At 42.3% G+C, this 19,792-nt stretch overlaps 1 protein-coding gene across 1 annotated transcript in view; it reads right to left on the reverse strand.

Moving 5' to 3' along the window:
* The window catches only part of CFAP61 (cilia and flagella associated protein 61), a 254,354-nt gene that overhangs the window by 146,953 nt on the left and 87,609 nt on the right, over positions 1 to 19,792 (reverse strand). The window contains exon 14 of the mRNA XM_036824605.1: positions 1,718 to 1,844. Within this exon, the coding sequence (XP_036680500.1) occupies positions 1,718 to 1,844 (127 nt within the window). The remainder of the gene's footprint in view (positions 1 to 1,717; positions 1,845 to 19,792) is intronic.

A 19,792-nucleotide genomic window follows, 5' to 3' on the forward strand; every position in this document is an offset into this window, starting at 1 on the left:
ACATCTGGGCTGATTCCAGCTGCTATGAACATTTGTGACCAGGTCTTCATTTCTCTGCGATAAATGCTCAGAGATGATTGTTGCATTTTTTTTTGTTTTTTAAGAAACAGCCAAAATGTTCTCCAGAGCAGGGGTACCATTTCACATTCCCACCAGCAACACAGGAGTGATCCAATTTCCCCGCACCTTCGCCAGACCTGAGTGGTGTCACTCTTCTTTGTTTTAGCCATTCTCCTGGTGCACAGTGACATCCCATTGTGGGTTTTCTGTTTCTGTTGTTGCTGTGAGTGTATCACAGCAAACTCGAAGACCACTGGGAAGTTTGGTGACACTGCCTTGATCCACATTGAGGTCCCTGAGGTTTTGCCCACCATTGCCTTTCCGCTGAATATCAATTCAGTGGAAAAGGAAAATAATTTCTTACTCTTATTTTGAGCATAGTTTTTACCTCATAGACTCCCTGCGTGTGTCTTGGAGACCCCTGTGTCAGCGAGCCAGGAGGGAAGGAACAAACAAAAAAAAGAAACAAAGAGACCAAGACAAACCAAAACAAACAAAAAAAACATGTGCTGGAGGGAAGTTTTACTTTAATTCAATGCCTTTATAAATATTAAACATCTCACCACGTTTAATGTTTGTTGTCTCCCTCTTGATGAGTTTAAAATTAACTGAGAGGTTTATCCGAAAGAGCCCATAACTGGGAACTCGCCAGATGACCCCAGAGGTGGAATGAAGAAATACATTGAGGTATATTCATGCAATGAAGTATCAATACTTTACAGCACAATGTGGATGACTCTCACAATCATTGCTGAGCAAAAGAGGCTAGATGTCAGAAAACACACTGTATGATCCCTTTAAATAAAGCTCAAAAGCCAGGCATCTATGATCTTAGAAGTCAAGGTGGTACTAACTGGGGGAAGAGTGACTAAATGAGAGCTTGAAAGGGACTTCCAGTGGGCTGGAGTCAGTCTGTTTCCTGAAACAGGTGCTCGTTATGTGGCGTATTCAAACTGCGAAAGCCATCAAACTTTTTATTGGTTATGCTTCAGTGAAAAAAAATTTTTAATAAAATTCATCAAAAAGTAATTAAGCATTTCTCTAGCTACATGCATTGTTCCATGTCTGGTGAAGTTAACTGGCCTGGTCCTTAAGAAAGCAGCAATGATGTAAGGACCACTGCTAGCTTGCCCTCTGCAATGGCAAAAGTACAGTACAGTTACTGTACTAGAAAGAGAACCCAGCATTGGTCATACAGGATCTTCTGAGCCAATCCAATCCTTAAGGATGCAGCCAGCATCCTCAAGGGTATGGACAGACCCATCACCCAGAAGGGCAAAATGGGGTGCTGCTGGGATGGGCACCAGGCACCCCAAGGATCCACTAACCTTGGTCAGATTTGCCTGTTCCAAGCACTGAAATGTAATTTTGCTATATTTGTCTAGATCAAGTTCAAATTTTCTAGCCCTGTGATAAGAATTTAGGGCATCTGATCAGCCCTCATAGAGCCACTAGTGAGAAGAACAGCCCCACTTCCTTAAACCTCAGTTTCCTTGTTCTTTTCTTCTCTCTCCCACCTTCCAACCCCACCTCCGCCACTCCCCACCACACGATTCTCCAACTAGGCCCAAGGAAACATCGGGGTTGAACGTACGTGGGTCATAATGGTCCCAAAAAATGAGGAAAAGAAGCCAGTCTGGTCATAGCAGGTACTTACAGGATCCCTGCGAGCCTCATTGTATTGCTGTAAATCTTCCAATATGCTTTTATTCAGCATGAGGGTGCTGACGAGATTTTCAACACCAGGAGTATCCGAGAGAGTGGCTAATCTTATTTTAATGGTCCTGGGTAAGGAAAGACACATTTTCTTTTTCAGGTTAAAGTACTAAAATATGTATTCCCTCCTCCACCCAAATGGAGACAGAATTGTAACAGATCACACTTATATAAAATAATATCTGGTAAAATATTTTTTGCATAACATTGGGGTTTGATTAACTACAAAAGTAATTCTTCATTCTAGAAAACCTGGAAAACACACATTTAAAAAAGTGCAAACATTGTAAATCAACTATACTTCAACTTTTAAAAATTTAAAAATAATTTAAAAATTAAAATTAAAAAAAGAGAAAGAAGAACAAAGAAAACCCAAAGTCAGTAGAAGGAAGGAAATCATAAAGATCAGAGCAGAAATAAGTGAAATAGAAATGAAGAAAACAATAGCAAATATCAATAAAACTAAAAGTTTGTTCTTTGAGAAGATAAACAAAATTGATAAACCTTTAGCCACACTCATCAAGAAAACAAGGGAGAGGACTCAAATCAATAAAATTATAAATGAAAAAGGAGAAATCACAACTGACACCACAGAAATACAAAGGATTATAAGAGACTACTACAAAAGACTATATGCCAATAAAATGGACAACCTGGAAGAAATGGACAACTTCTTGGAAAGGTACAATTTTCCAAGACTGAACCAGGAAGAATTAGAAAATATAAGCTGACCTATCACAACTAATGAAATTGAAACTGTGATTAAAAATCTTCCAACAAAAAAAAGCCCAGGACCAGATGGCTTCACAGGCGAATTCTATCAAACATTTAGAGAAGAGCTAACACCTATCCTTCCCAAATTCTTCCCAAAAATTGCAGAGGGAGGAACACTCCCAAATTCTTTCTACAAAGCCACCATCACCCTGATACCAAAACCAGACAAAGATATCACAAAAAAAGAAAATTACAGGTCAATATCACTGACGAATATAGATGCAAAAATTGTGAACAGAACACTAGCAAACAGAATCCAACAACACATTAAAAGGATCATACACCATGATCAAGTAGGATTTATCCCAGGAACGCAACGATTCTTCAGTATATGCAAATCAATCAACATGATACACCATATTATCAAATTAAGGAATAAAACCATATGATCATCTAAATAGACAAGGAAAAAACTTTTGACAAAATACAACACCCACTTATGATAAAAACTCTCCAGAAAATGGGCATAGAGGGAATCTACCTCAACATAATAAAGACCATATATGACAAACCCACAGCAAACATCATACTCAATGGTGAAAAACTGAAAGCATTTCCACTAAGATCAGGAACAGGACAAGGATGTCAACTCTTGCCACTCTTATTCAACATAGTTTTGGAAGTCCTAGCCACAGAAATCAGAGAAGAAAAAGAAATAAAAGGAATACAAATCGGGAAAGAAGAAGAAAAACTGTCACTGTTTGCAGATGACATGATACTATACATAGAAAATCCTAAAGATGCCATTATAAAACTACTAGAACTAATCAACGAAATTTGGTAAGGTTGTGGGATACAAAGTTAATGCACAGAAATCTCTTGCATTCCTACACACTAAGAGTGAAAAATCAGAAAGAGAAATTAAGGAAACAATCCCATTTACCACTGAAAAAAAAAAAAGAATAAAATACCTAGGAATAACCTACCTAAGGAGGCAAAAGACTTGTACTCAGTAAACTATAAAACACTGACGAAAGAGATCTAAGATGACATAAACAGATGGAGAAATATGCCATATTCTTGGATTGGAAGAATCAGTATTGTGAAAATGACTATACTACCCATAGCAATCTACAGATTCAATGCAATCCCTATTAAACTACCAATGGTATTCTTCACAGAACAAAAAATTTTACAATTTGTATGGAAATACAAAAGACCCCAAATAGCCAAAGCAGTCTTGAGAAAGAAAAACTGAGCTGGAGGAATCAGGCTTCCCAACTTTAAACTATACTACAAAGCTACAGTAATCAAGGCAGTATGGTACTGGCACAAAAACAGAAATATAGATCAATGGTATGGTATAGAAAGCCCAGAGATAAATCCATGCACATATGGTCACTGAATCTATGACTAAGGAGGCAAGAACATACAATGGAGAAAAGACAGCCTCTTCAATAAGTAGTGCTGGGAAAACTGGACAGCTACATGTATAAGAATGAAATTAGAATGCTACCTAACACCATACACAAAAATAAACTCCAAATGGATTAAAGACCTAAATGTAAGACCGGACATTATAAAACTCTTAGAGGAAAACATAGGAAAAACACTCTTTGACATAAATTACAGCAAGATCTTTTTTGACCCACCTCCTAGAGTAATGAAAATAAAAACAAAAATAAACAAGTGGCACCTAATTAAACTTAAAAGCTTTGCACAGCAAAGGAAACCATAAACAAGACGAAAAGACAACCCTCAGAATAGGAGAAAATATTTTCAAATGAAGCAACAAACAAAGGATTAATCTCCAAAATATACAAACAGCTCATGGAGCTCAGCATCAAAAAAACAAACCCAATTAATAAATGGGCAGAAGACCTAAATAGACATTTCACCAAAGACGACATACAGATGGCCAAGAGGCACATGAAAAGATGCTCAACATCACTTAGTTATTAGAGAAATGCAAATCAAAACTACAATGAGGTATCACCTCACACCAGTCAGAATGGCCATCATCAAAAAATCTACAAACAATAAATGCTGGAGAGGGTGTGGAGAAAAGGGAACCCTTTTGCGCTGTTGATGGGAATGTAAATAGGTACAGCCACTATGGAGAACAGTATGGATGTTCCTTAAAAATCTAAAAATAGAGCTACCATATGACCCAGCAATCCCACTACTGGACATATACCCTAAGAAAACCATAATTCAAAAGGAGACATGTACCCCAATGTTCATTGCAGCACTATTTACAATAGCCAGGACATGAAACAACCTAAATGTCCAATGATAGATGAATGGATAAAGAAGATGTGGTACATATATACAATGGAGTATTACTCAGCCATAAAAAGGAAAGAAATTGGGTGATTTGTAGAGATGTGGATAGACCTAGAGACGGTCATACAGAGTGAAGTAAGCCAGAAAGAGAAAAACAAATACTGTATATTAACACATATATGTGGAATCTAGAAAAATCGTACAGATGAACCTATTTGTAGGGCAGGCATACAGATGTAGACGTAGAGAACAGACATGTGGACACAGTGGGGGAAGCGGGGTCGGGGGGACGAATTGGGAGATTAGGCTTGACATAAATACACTACCATGTGTAAAATAGACAGCTAGTGGGAACCTGCTGTACAGTGCAGGGAGCTCAGCTTGGTGCTCTGTGACAACCTAGATGGGTTGTTCTGAGACAATTGGGGCCTGGCGGGACTGGCGCAGATGGGATGGTGCGGTGGGGAGGAGGTCCAATAGGGAGGGGATATAGGTATACACATAGCTGATTCACTTCATTGTACAGTAGAAACTAACACAACATTGTAAAGCAATTATACTCCAATTAAAAAAAATAAAATTAAAAAATAATTTTAAAATAAAAATTTTAAAAGTACAAAGAATAAGGTTAAAAAAAAATCACTGATTATACCCATTAACCAGACAACACAATGGCACGCTTTAAATTCATTTAATTTAAAATGTGCAGCACCATGCTTTATGTCATATTTACATTGTACATAAAGTCAAATTCTTCCCCCAGTTTTCAAAGTATGTTAAGAAGTTAAAAAAATTACACTGAACCCAGGCGGGTTTCATGAGTCTCGAAATTCTTAATAATTTTATTTTTGATTTCGTGTTTTTACGTGAAGTCAAGTAGGACAGTGGAGCACGTCCGGGGCTTGGAGCCTTGGTTCACACGTGGTACCCACCTCGCACCAGCACCCGTGATGGTTTCTCCCCCATCTGTACCTTGCCCCTGGCACCTCCCCGTCCCTGCCCTGTGACTGCTGCCACCCTCTGCCAGGGGTGACGACTGGGTTGCATCGGGGAGCCCCATGTTGAGCCATCCCGCTCCACCCTCACTGGGGTCCTGGACACGGGCAGGGGGAGGATCGGGGTCAGGCGTGTGCCCCTGGAGTCTAATCAGAGCAGGGTGGTGGCCGTCCTCACCCAGGGTCCCCACCCACGGCAGGCAGTGCCATGCTGTGTTCGGCCGGCAACTCAGTGTGGAACTCTAGCCCACCCCATGCCCAGGTATGTAGGGCATGCCGGTGCCTGTTTGCCACGGGATGGAGCCGTGGGCCCATGCGAGGGGGAGATGACCTCTCCACCTTAGGCTGGAGTCCCACATTTTCCTTTTGTAATGGGTCCTGCATACGACGTAGGGTTCATATAATGCATGCTCTCCAGTCATTGGGGTGTTATTACCAAATAGAGCAGGGCTACTCCTCCTACTATTAATAAAGTGAAATACTCTAACCTACTTAGCTTTCACTTGTAGTGAATATTTGTGCTTACATTTTAATGCATGCTTCCGTTCTATGGACAAAGCAGCGTATTTGCCAAGAACAATCTACATCTATAATTAACTGATACAAAGATGATCAATTTACTATCACCTTAATAATACAAATAGTATGAGCAATTTTTAAGTGAAAGATAAGAACCTGATTCTGATACGGCCACCTTATGCCAAAATCTAGTTCAGATGAATTAAAGATATAAATGTAAAAAACAAGACCACAAAAGTACTAGGAAAATACCCAAGAGAATTAGGACTATATGTTCACAGGAAACCTTGTTTGTGAATGTTCGTAGCAACATTATCCATAATAGCTCCCAAAATGGAAAGAACCCAAATGTCCATCAACTTCTGAAGTGATAAACAATATGTGGTCTATCCATACACTGGAATATTATTCAGCCACAAAAGGGAATGAAGTACTGACACAGGCTACAGCAGGGATGAACCTTGAAAAGTGAAAGAAGACCACATACTGTTTCATTCCATTTATATGAAATGCCCAGAATAGGCAAGTGTATAGAGACAGGATGTAGATTAGCTGTGGGGGGCTGGGGGGGTACAAGGGGACAGGGGTGACTGCAGCATGGGTAAGGGGTATCCTTTGGGGTGATGAATTGTGAATGTACTAAAAACAACAGAATTGTACACTCTGAGTGGGTGAATTGTATAGTGTAAATTATACGTCAATAAAGCTGTTACAAAATACACATATATACAATACCAAAGAAAGATGAAGGGAAAAGGACAGGGGAATGGCAATGAAGAGCCAAAAAAATAAGCTGATGTGGCAAATAATATCAGGTAAGTTAGATCCTAAGGCAAAAAGCATCATGAGGAAAAGAGGGTCTTTAACTAAAGTTCACTAGGAAGATATAACAATATCAAATCTGTAGAGATCTAACAATATAATTTCAGAATACTGAATTAAAAAACTGACATAACTATGACAAGAATATGACGAATTCCACCATCATATTGCTAGAGTTTGAGACACTTTGCTCGCAAATTGGTATCTGGCAAAAGGTTTAAAATATTGTTGAAGATCTGGATAAAGTTAATCTAAAGGATCTTGTTTCTCCCAAATGAAAACGCCTGGCCCTCTACCTGTCATCTCACTCTTACCATCCCAGAGCCTCTGGCAGCTGCCTTAGTCAATAGCTGCTCCATCCTTCCTGTGGTTCAGGCCCAAACCCTTGGCTTAGTCTTGGTTCTCTTTCTCGCACGCCTCACTTCCCGGCAGCACGTCAGCTGGCTCACCCTGAAAATGCACCCAGAACCCAATCACTTCTCATGACCTCGGATGCTGGCCCAGCCACCAGTACCTCTTGCCTGGGCTGTTGCAGCAGCACCGTGATGGGTCTTCCTCACTCCCACCTCTGCTGCCCGACAGTCCATCCTCAACAAAGCAGGTAGAGTGACGCTTATAAAATGCTAAGTCAGTACCTCCCTGGTGGTGCAGTGGTTAAGAACCCGCCTGCGAAGGCAGGGGACATGGGTTCGATCCCTGGTCCAGGAAGATCCCACATGTCGTGGAGCAGCTAAGCCCGTGTGCCACAACTACTGAGCCTATGCTCTAGAGTCCGCAAGCCACAATTACTGAAGGCCACACACCCCAGAGCCTGCGAGCTGCAACTACAGAAGCCCGTGAATTCTAGGGCCTGCATGCCACAACTACTGAGCCTGCGTGCTGCAACTATAGAAGCCCATGTGCCTAGAGCCCGTGCTCCACAACAAGAGAAGCCACCGCAATGAGAAGCCCGTGCACCGCAATGAAGAGTAGCCCCCGCTTGCCGCAACTAGAGAAAGCCCCAGTGCAACAACGAAGACCCAATGCAGGCAAAAATAAATAAATAAAAAGCTAAGTCAGATCATACCACTCTTCTACTCAAATCCCAGTAAATGCAGGGGTTTTAAGCTCTTTTATGCCAAAGACCCCTCTCAGAAAAGTGTTTTCAAATGCACAAAATAAAATATGTAGGATTACACTCTATGGCCTCATTAAATGACATAATTCAGCAGTGATCTAATAATCTCCATACTTTTGCTGTATAAATGAGCATAGGCCTTAAGCAACATTTGCAGATATCTTCAAATCCCACGATATGACAGGATAGGAAAATACCTGTTGTTTCAATGGAAGAGAAAGTTACAGGTGTTACTGATAATATTGTGGTTTGTTGCCTACTTTTACAATGCAAGGAAATGTTAGATTTTAGTTAAGCCTTAATAAAAATAAAGATGCGGTTTTCTCCTGAATTCTCCCTGTGGACCAAGGTTAAGGGCCTCAGCAATGATTGCCAAAGTCCTAGGATGGCTGAGCAACCCTCCTCTGGGATCTCTCCTCTGACTCATCTCGTATTTTTCTCCATAGTACTTCCTACCTTCTGTTTATTTTGTTCATTGCTTGTCCCCTCTCACTAAAGTAAAACTTCATGAGGATAAGAATTTGGGTCTGTTTGCTCACTGCTGCCTCCCCTTGGCCAGACCAATACCTGGCACCTAGTAGGTGCTCAAGCAACATCTGTTGAATGAGTGAATTATACAGCTTGCACGTAGACGGCCAGAGCATTTCCCCCAGGCTTCTGTGCATGACAAACGCTACAACTGAGTTATTAAGAGTGTTGGGGGAGCCACTGTGCTGGCCTTTGCTCTCTGGGATGTGGGCATCGTCCCCCTCCACCCTCCCCTCCCCGAGCCAGGCTCACAGCTCAGACCACATCATGGTCCACTCTGAAAGCCCAGGGCTCTTCCTAGCGCAAAGCAGTGCTCACATGTTCAATGGGAAAGGGGCCATTTTACTGCCAAGTATCACAAAAACTCAAACGTTATTTCGTTAGTTTGTCCTTGAAAATCTACTGTCGATTAGGGAACACGACCATTTTGTGTTATACTGTGAAGCTCTCATCTCTGCTACTTACATTTGCCAAAGAAGAGTGTTTCACAATTTACACGAAAGTTCCTGGACTTTCAGGGGAGGACTGAGCAGCAGCGGCATGTCTGTGCCCTGCTCTAAGGCCATGCTGTCCAGTCTGGAGGCCACAGGCCACATGTGGCTGCTGAGCGTTGAAAGGTAGCATCTCTGGATCCAGATGTGCTGTCCATGCAAGATACCCACTGAATTCTGCAGACTTGGCCCCAAACGAGAATGTAGACGATCTCACTGATACTTTTTTATACTGATTATATTTGAAAGCAATAATATTTTGACTACAAAGGGTTAACTGATAAATATTACAATTAGTTTTGCCTACTTTTTTTGATTTTTAAATTACTGAGGCTATTAGAACACTTAAAATCACATACTCTGCGGCTCACTCCGTAGTTCTATTGGAAAAGGCTGCTCTCTATTGCTTCGTGTTTGCCTCTGAATGTTATGTTTCAATTGTTTTCTGCTTAGCTCGAAAAGCAGAATGTAGCTTTGCTCCACAAGTGACCTCTTCACCAGGGCTCTAAGGCAAGTGGCTGGTGTGGATACGACCTGCTTACACATCGGGAGCCTGTTAGTTCTGCTTTTACCAGGAATAAGAGGATGAGGACCTGGAGACGGCAAAAGGGAAACTGTGGCAATAGGTATGTGTCCTAATTGCTTTTATGTGGCAATTGACAGGAGCACCCAGAAAAAGAGAAAAATGAATATGCGTAAGAAACAGATCCTCAATTAAAATGCATGCCTTAAAAATCAATGATTCAAGCGGCTTTATTGAGAATGACTCAGTCAGTCATTCTGACTCAGTCAGCCAGACGCTGACTAAACATTCGTTGCGTGCCCAGCATGTCCTGGGTGTTGGGAACAAGACAGTCCACAATGCCTGCCCTCGTGGAGCTGACCTACTATTGATTCCAGAACTATCTTCCAAGAAGTAATTCTGAAATCCCTTCAAGTTTTAAATGATGAGAATGAGGTTAGAAATGGACGGGGAGTTACGCAGACCTCAGTCTGTGTTTTAGCCATAGAGGGCCTCTGGAAAAATAAAATGACTTCAAAAGAAAGTTGTAGCAGAAACTAACTCAACATTGTAAAGCAATTATACTCCAATAAAGATGTTAAAAAAAAAAGTTGTAAGGATGCTTAGTGTTTTACTCTCAATATGTGATCCTTAATTAAAATGAAATTTTCTTGAAATATATATGGGTGTCACACACACACGCACACACCAAAAGGAGACTGCATTTATTGTCAAACTATCGAGCAGCTATCTTTATTTCTTGCCATATTTTCAGATAAATCATAAAGATTAAGAATAGTCAGTTGAGGGTTTACAAAATGATGCCAAGACCTTCTGTGGAATAACCTTTTAACGTGCTAAATAAATATCCAAAGAGACAAAGTTCATTTTGATGTTTACATATCAGAATTGGGGCCTGGCGGGACTGAAAAAGATGGCGGGCCCACCAGATATACCTAAACGTGGTCCCACTTTCATCTCTCCACAAGTTTGGAATGAGGAGTTTCTGATCTTCATTCTTTCATTATAACCTCTATACTGAGCCCCTTCCTCTATCCCATAACCAGGTGCGGAACCGGGAAGGAAATCACGCCCCCAGCTCCCACCTGCTATGCAGGTCGCCTTGCACGACCTTCCTGGAAGTGAACACGCACTCAGTCGCCAGGATGGCTTAGCCATTCTTTCCTCAAGGGCTCACACGTGGTTCTAAAGCCGCCTTGAATCAGAGAGGCACTTTGCTGTGGCTGTCCTCATCCATCCACAGGGCTTCCTCCAGCCACAGAAAAAGCAAGGTCTCCTGAGGGGGTCCTGCGTGGGGCTCCCTCGTTTCCTGACTCTTCCCCGTGGTCCTTCACCTCCCCACGGCACTACTCTCTCACATGTCCTCCCTCTGATGTGCTTGGATGCCTCGGGAAATGTATGCCTCTCCACGAAGAAATGATGTCGCCCTTGCCCACTGGTCCCTTCCTGGGTCTGGAAAGTTTTGTTTCCCAGGAGTTTTTCTTCTCCTGCTTTTGGCAGACTCTGGCCTCAAAGGTCAGAATTTATAGCATTTAATCAGACTGCATGCATAACAAAATAGAAAATCATACATAAAAATAGAAGGGAAAAGATTTAACAGTTGATTTTTCGACCCTAAGTTGAACGAATGAATGATTTTAGACACCTAGCAGTCTATGTGTGTGTCGTCCCTCGGCCTTGCAGAATATAGGGCAATTTTTTGATGCTGGTAAATTAAAACTAAATGATGGAAAGAAGAAAAAGTAATTTGAGTCTTTCTGAATTCCAAAGGAGTGATCTATGTAATAGAAACATAAAATAATTCGACAGCCATCAGCATTTCAGTTTAATCCAAACAACAAAACAAAATAATAACCACAAAATAAAGTTTCTCTTGCCTTCTCTTCAAGGAAGCTGATTAAAAGCACCAGAAAGACTGATATCCCTAAAACACCCTCCGTGACAACATGAGCCCAAAATAGGTATAACGGTGACGTTCTAGAAAAAGATGACAACCAGGCATGAGTGAGTCACCCACGGAAAAACACATAAAACAAAAACACTGAGGGAAGGAAACATTTAAAAGCCAACTACCTAAGGGCATTTTTATTTGCTGAGCAAAGTTGACAATTGGTGGTATGACTCAACTTAGCTGTCAATATTTATTCACAGAAAATCATTTCTGGCACAGTAAATATCAGTTGGATGAGTAAGTTCTAAACATAGTCCCCTAAATTAAAAATGGCAAATTTCAGAAAACATGGTTTGGAAGGGCAGGAAGATGGAATAAGTGGCTGGTTCACCCAAATGTGTCCTCTGCTCATGAATAAAGAAGGAGGAAAACCGGGGTGATTATGAAGGGCAGCAGAAGGAAAAGGAAAGAGGTTCTTGTACCACACTCCAGCCTCAGGTGACGTGCAGAAACATCCCAGAGATCACTCAGTGAAGTACAGTGTTAAAAAGCATTTAGTTTATGCACATTCCAAATGAAAGCTAACATAAATACTGGGAACCATCCTCTCAAAGACCAGCGGCCACAAAGGAAACGAGAGGGGCCCTCGCGTGGAACCTGTTGACGAGAGAGGTGGCATTGCTAGCGACTGAGTGAGTGATTTGTCCCCGTGCTCAGCAGCACGGCCAAAGGGCAGGTGACAGACACAAATATAATTTCCCAAGGGAAGAGGAACGCGATCGGGTGGGAGACCAGGACACGGGGTCATGAAATTTAGAGTAGCCAAACTTAAGGACATGAACGATCCATCCCAAATGTCAAGAGAAGTGAAACAAAAAAAAAATGGAAGGACATGATGTATTTTAAAGCCACGGCAGGAAAAGCGTGGGTGTGGAGGGCCGTGCCCACCTGGCTGTTCCCCTGCCTCCTTCCCCCCCACCCCGCCCCACACCTGCATCTCTCATCCGTCTTCGCGGTCACCCTCACGCTTACACACGCTGTATCTTCTCGCTCTCCTTTCTTTACGTCTTTCTCCTCCACCTGGAGTGCAGGCACCATGAGGGCGAGGGTTTTTGTCGGTTTGGGTCACTTCTGCTTCCCCAGCACCTAGGATGGGGGCGGGCACACCCTGCACACTCAACGTCAAGTACAGGGTGAATGAGGGGGGCGTGGGCCTGGGGTCTCTGGGAAAGAAAGCCCACCTGCAGACAGCTCCCCCCCTGTGGTGGTCACAGGTGTCAGCCATCAGGCCGACGTGAGGGACGCCAACTTCAGGCTGGAACTGACACGGGGGAAGCAGAGTGGACATGGAAAGAAGCCAGGACCCCGAAGATTCAAACCCCAAAACCCTGCCTGTCTCCAGACCTCCCAGCTATGGAGGCCAATGACTGCCCTATGTCTGAAGCCATTCTGAGTTGGGGGTTTTTTATTTCCAACTGAAAACATTTCCACTGATAATCTAAGTTTTAAAATTTCAAAAGATGGTTTTAGAAGAACTCATGTTGTGAGAAGCGTGTTTATGAAGAGACAAGAATTAGATGCAATGTACAGCACAGGGAATATAGCCAATATTTTATAACTTTTATGGAGTATAATCTATAAAAATATTGAATCACTATGTTGTATACCTGATACTAATGTAATATTGTAAGTCACTTATACTTCAATTTTAAAAAAATAATTAGAAAAAGATAAGAGAAATTAAAGCATTACTTTGTATTAGATAAAAACCCACAAGACTGCCATTGTTCAAATATTCTTATAAAATCTAGCCCAGGGGTCTATTTATGCAATACAGAAGGGCCTTAAGAGCTCAACAGAAACTTGATTTAGATTCTTTCCAATACCAGAGTCTCTGGAGGGTTGCAGCCTTAAAGACAACGAAGGCCGACAACGAAGGCCGACAACGAAGGCCGACAACGAAGGCAGACAACGAAGGCAAACAATGCCTTTCCAGGCGGACATTTGATTTTCCTCCCAGGTGCAGAGTGGGGTTTGGCAGCGCGCGGCCCTCCGAGCCCGCCAGCGGCGCCTGCCTCCCGGGTGGGACCCGCCACAGCCCGCCTGCAACCGGCTCTGCTTAATTTACTCCACGGACCCGGCACCCAGCGGAAGGCCGCACGTGGGAACTGGCCACCCGCCTCCAGTGCAGGTGGGGGAACAGAAAAGGCCTCGGGCCTTGCGCCCCGACCTTGGGTACCGTGGGCTTGTGCCTTAGACCCGAGGTTGTCACTTTCAGCACCAAGTCTGTCAGGCAGACGGCAGTCCAGCCGCCCACCAGTGCAGCCACCACCAGCAGCGTCCCGGCCTCGGCAGAGGCAGCGGAGGGAAGGCGAGCCCCAGCCAGCCCACTGCAGCGGCACCTACAGCCCCAGTGTTTGGTGTTCTGGATTTCTGACTTCCATAACTCTTTTTTATCTTAGTCATGAAGATACCTGTACTGCCTACTAAAAATCACATTGATTGGCAGAACTTCAAGATGGCAGAAGAGTAAGACGGGGAGATCACCTTCCTCCCCAGAAATACATCAGAAATACATCTACATGTGGAACAACTCCTACAGAACACCTACTGAACGCTGGCAGAGACCTCAGACCTCCCAAAAGGCAAGAAACTCCCCACGTACCTGGGTAGGGCAAAAGAAAAAAGAAAAAACAGAGACAAAAGAATAGGGACGGGACCTGCACCAGTGGGAGGGAGCTGTGAAGGAGGAAAGGTTTCCACACACTAGGAAGCCCCTTCACTGGCAGAGACAGGGGGTGGGCAGGGGGAAGCTTCGGAGCCACAGAGGAGAGCACAGCAACAGAGGTGCAGAGGGCAAAGCGGAGACATTCCCGCACAGAGGATCAGTGCCGACCAGCACTCACCGGCCCGAGAGGCTTGTCTGCTCACCCGCCGGGGCGGGCGGGGGCTGGGAACTGAGGCTTGGGCTTTGGAGGTCGGATCGCGGGGAAAGGACTGGGGTTGGCGGCGTGAACACAGCTTGAAGGGGTTAGCGCACCACAGCTAGCCGGGAGGGAGTCCGGGAAAAGGTCTGGAGCTGCCGAAGAGGCAAGAGACTTTTTCTTACCTCTTTGTTTGCTGGTGCGTGAGGAGAGGGGATCCCGAGCGCCACTTAAAGGAGCTCCAGAGACGGGTGCGAGCCGCAGCTATCAGCGAGGACCCCAGAGACGGGCATGAGACGCTAAGGCTGCTGCTGCTGCCACCAAGAAGCCTGTGTGCGAGCACAGGTCACTCTCCACACCGCCCCTCCCGGGAGCACGTGCAGCCCGCCACTGCCAGGGTCCCAAGATCCAGGCGCAACTTCCCCGGGAGAACGCACGGTGCGCCTCACGCTGGTGCAACGTCACGCCGGCCTCTGCCGCCGCAGGCTCGCCCCGCCTCCTCCGTACCCCTCCCTCCCCCGCGGCCTGAGTGAGCCAGAGCCCCCGAAGCAGCTGCGCCTTTAACCCCCTCCTGTCTGAGCAAAGAAGAGACGCCCTCAGGCGACCTACACACAGAGGCAGGTCCAAATCCAAAGCTGAACCCAGGAGCTGTGCGAACAAAGAAGAGAAAGGGAAACCCCTCCCAGCAGCCTCAGGAGCAGCGGATTAAAGCTCCACAATCAACTGGATGTACCCTGCATCTGTGGAATACCTGAATAGACAACAAATCATCCCAAATTGAGGTGGTGGACTTTGGGAGCAATGATATATATATATATTTCCCTTTTTCTCTTTTTGTGAGTGTGTATGCGTATGCTTCTGTGTGTGATTTTGTCTGTATAGCTTTGCTTTTACCATTTGTCCTAGGGTTCTGTCTGTCCGTTTTTTTGTTTTTGTTTTTTCTAGTATAGTTTTTAACACTTGTTATCATTGGTGGATTTGTTCTTTGGTTTGGTTGCTCTCTTCTTTCTTTTTTTAAATTTTTTATTACTTAAAAAATTTTTTTAATAATTATTTTTTATTTTGGTAACTTTATTTTATTTTACTTTATTTTATTTTATCTTCTTCTTTCTTTCTTTCTTTTTTTTCTCCCTTTTATTCTGAGCCATGTGGATGACAGGCTCTTGGTGCTCCAGCCAGGTGTCAGGGCTGTGCCTCTGAGGTGGGAGAGCCAAGTTCAGGACACTGGTCCACAAGAGATCTCCCAGCTCCACGTAATATCAAACGGCAAAAATCTCCCAGAGATCTCCACCTCAACGTCAAGACCCAGCTCCACTCAACGACCAGCAAGCTACAGTGCAGGACATCCTATGCCAAACAACTAGCAAGACAGGAACACAACCCCATCCATTAGCAGAGAGGCTGCCTAAAATCATAATAAGGCCACAGACACCCCAAAACACACCACCAGATGTGGACCTGCCCACCAGAAAGACAAGATCCAGCCTCATCCACCAGAACACAGGCACCAGTCCCCTCCACCAGGAAGCCTACACAACCCACTGAACTAACTTTAGCCACTGGGGACAGACACCAAAAACAACGGGAACTACGAACTGGCAGGCTGTGAAAAGGAGACCCCAAACACAGTAAGTTAAGCAAAATGAGAAGACAGAGAAACACACAGCAGATGAAGGAGCAAGGCAAAAACCCACCAGACCTAACAAATGAAGAGGAAATAGGCAGTCTACCTGAAAAAGAATTCAGAATAATGATAGTAAAGATGATCCAAAATCTTGGAAATAGAATGGAGAAAATACAAGAAACGTTTAACAAGGAACTAGAAGGACTAAAGAGCAAACAAACAGTGATGAACAACACAATAAATGCAATTAAAAATTCTCTAGAAGGGATCAATAGCAGAATAACTGAGGCAGAAGAACGGATAAGTGACCTGGAAGATAAAATAGTGGAAATCACTACTGCAGAGCAGAATAAAGAAAAAAGAATGAAAAGAATTGAGGACAGTCTCAGAGACCTCTGGGACAACATTAAATGCACCAACATTCGAATTATAGGGGTCCCAGAAGAAGAAGAGAAAAAGAAAGGGACTGAGAAAATATTTGAAGAGATTATAGTTGAAAACTTCCCTAATATGGGAAAGGAAATAGTTAATCAAGTCCAGGAAGCACAGAGAGTCCCATACAGGATAAATCCAAGGAGAAACATGCCAGGACACATATTAATCAAACTATCAAAAATTAAATACAAAGAAAAAATATTAAAAGCAGCAAGGGAAAAACAACAAATAACACACAAGGGAATCCCCATAAGGTTAACAGCTGATCTTTCAGCAGAAACTCTGCAAGCCAGAAGGGAGTGGCAGGACATATTTAGAGAGATGAAGGAGAAAAACCTACAACCAAGATTATGCTACCCAGCAAGGATCTCATTCAGATTTGATGGAGAAATTAAACCTTTACAGAGAAGCAAAAGCTAAGAGAATTCAGCACCACCAAACCAGCTTTACAACAAATGCTAAAGGAACTTCTTTAGGCAGGAAACACAAGAGAAGGAAAAGACCTACAATAACAAACCCAAAACAATTAAGAAAATGGTAATAGGAACATACATATTGATAATTACCTTAAATGTAAATGGATTAAATGCTCCAACCAAAAGACATAGACTGGCTGAATAGATACAAAAATAAGACCCGTATATATGCTGTCTAAAAGAGACCCACCTCAGACTTAGGGACACATACAGACTGAAAGTGAGAGGATGGAAAAAGATATTCCATGCAAATGGAAATCAAGAAAAAGCTGAAGTAGCAATTCTCATATCAGACAAAATAGACTTTAAAACAAAGACTATATCAAGAGACAAAGAAGGACACTACATAATGGTCAAGGGATCAATCCAAGAAGAAGATGTAACAATTGTAAATATTTATGCACCCAACATAGGAGGACCTCAATACATAAGGCAAATACTAACAGCCAAAAAAGGGGAAATCGACAGTAACACAATCATAGTAGGGGACTTTAACATCCCACTTTCACCAATGGACAGATCATCCAAAATGAAAATAAATAAGGAAACACAAGCTTTAAATGATACATTAAACAAGATGGACTTAACTGATATTTATAGGACATTCCATCCAAAAACAACAGAATACACATTCTTCTCAAGTGCTCATGGAACACTCTCCAAGATAGATCATATCTTGGGTCACAAATCAAGCCTTGGTAAATTTAGGAAAATTGAAATCGTATCAAGTATCTTTTCCAACCACAACGCTATGAGACTAGATATCAATTACAGGAAAAGATCTGTAAAAAATACAAACACATGGAGGCTAAACAATACACTACTTAATAACCAAGAGATCACTGAAAAAAATCAAAGAGGAAATTAAAAAATACCTAGCAACAAATGACAATGAAAACATGATGACCCAAAACCTATGGGATGCAGCAAAAGCAGTTCTAAGAGGGAAGTTTATAGTAGTACAATCCTACCTTAAGAAACAAGAAACATCTCAAATAAACAACCTAACCTTACACCTAAAGCAATTAGAGAAAGAAGAACAAAAAAACCCCAAAGTTAGCAGAAGAAAAGAAATCATAAAGATCAGATCAGAAATAAATGAAAAAGAAATGAAGGAAATGATAGCAAAGATCAATAAAACTAAAAGCTGGTTCTTTGAGAAGATAAACAAAATTGATAAACCATTAGCCAGACTCACCAAGAAAAAAAGGGAGAAGACTCAAATCAATAGAATTAGTAATGATAAAGGAGAAGTAACAACTGACACTGCAGAAATACAAAGGATCATGAGAGATTACTACAAGCAACTATATGCCAATAAAATGGACAACCTGGAAGAAATGGACAAATTCTTAGAAATGCACAACCTTCCGAGACTGAACCAGGAAGAAAAAGAAAATATGAACAGACCAATCACAAGCACTGAAATTGAAACTGGGATTAAAAATCTTCCAACAAACAAAAGCCCAGGACCAGATGGCTTCACAGGTGAATTCTATCAAACATTTAGAGAAGAGCTAACACCTATCCTTCTCAAACTCTTCCAAAACATAGCAGAGGGAGGAACACTCCCAAACTCATTCTACAAGGCCACCATCACCCTGATAGCAAAACCAGAAAAAGATGTCACAAAGAAAGAAAACTACAGGCCAATATCACTGATGAACGTAGATGCAAAAATCCTCAACAAAATACTAGCAAACAGAATCCAACAGCACATTAAAAGGATCATACACCATGATCAAGTGGGGTTTATCCCAGGAATGCAAGCATTCTTCAATATACGCAAATCAATCAATGCAATACACCATATTAACAAACTGAAGGAGAAAAACCATATGATCATCTCAATAGATGCAGAGAAAGCTTTCAACAAAATTCAACACCCATTTATGATAAAAACCCTCCAGAAAGTAGGCATAGAGGGAACTTTCCTCAACATAATAAAGGCCATATATGACAAACCAACAGCCAACATCGTCCTCAATGGTGAAAAACTGAAACCATTTCCACTAAGATCAGGAACAAGACAAGGTTGCCCACTCTCACCACTATTATTCAACATAGTTTTGAAAGTTTTAGCCACAGCAATCAAAGAAAAAGAAATAAAAGGAATCCAAATCGGAAAAGAAGAAGTAAAGCTGTCACTGTTTGCAGATGACATGATACTATACATAGAGAATCCTAAAGATGCTACCAGAAAACTACTAGAGCTAATCAATGAATTTGGTAAAGTAGCAGGATACAAAATTAATGCACAGAAATCTCTTGCATTCCTATACACTAATGATGAAAAATATGAAAGTGAAATTAAGAAAACACTCCCATTTACCATTGCAACAAAAAGAATAAAATATCTAGGAATAAACCTACCTAAGGAGACAAAAGACCTGTATGCAGAACACTATAAGACACTGATGAAAGAAATTAAAGATGATACAAACAGATGGAGAGATACACCATGTTCTTGGATCGGAAAATCAACATAGTGAAAATGACTATACTACCCAAAGCAATCTACAGATTCAGTGCAATCCCTATCAAACTACCACTGGCATTTTTCACAGAACTAGAACAAAAAATTTCACAATTTGTATGGAAACACAAAAGACCCCGAACAGCCAAAGCAATCTTGAGAAAGAAAAACCGAGCTGGAGGAATCAGGCTCCCT

The sequence above is a fragment of the Balaenoptera musculus genome, chromosome 15 (assembly GCF_009873245.2).
Source record: "Balaenoptera musculus isolate JJ_BM4_2016_0621 chromosome 15, mBalMus1.pri.v3, whole genome shotgun sequence".
Classification (NCBI taxonomy): Eukaryota; Metazoa; Chordata; class Mammalia; order Artiodactyla; family Balaenopteridae; genus Balaenoptera; species Balaenoptera musculus.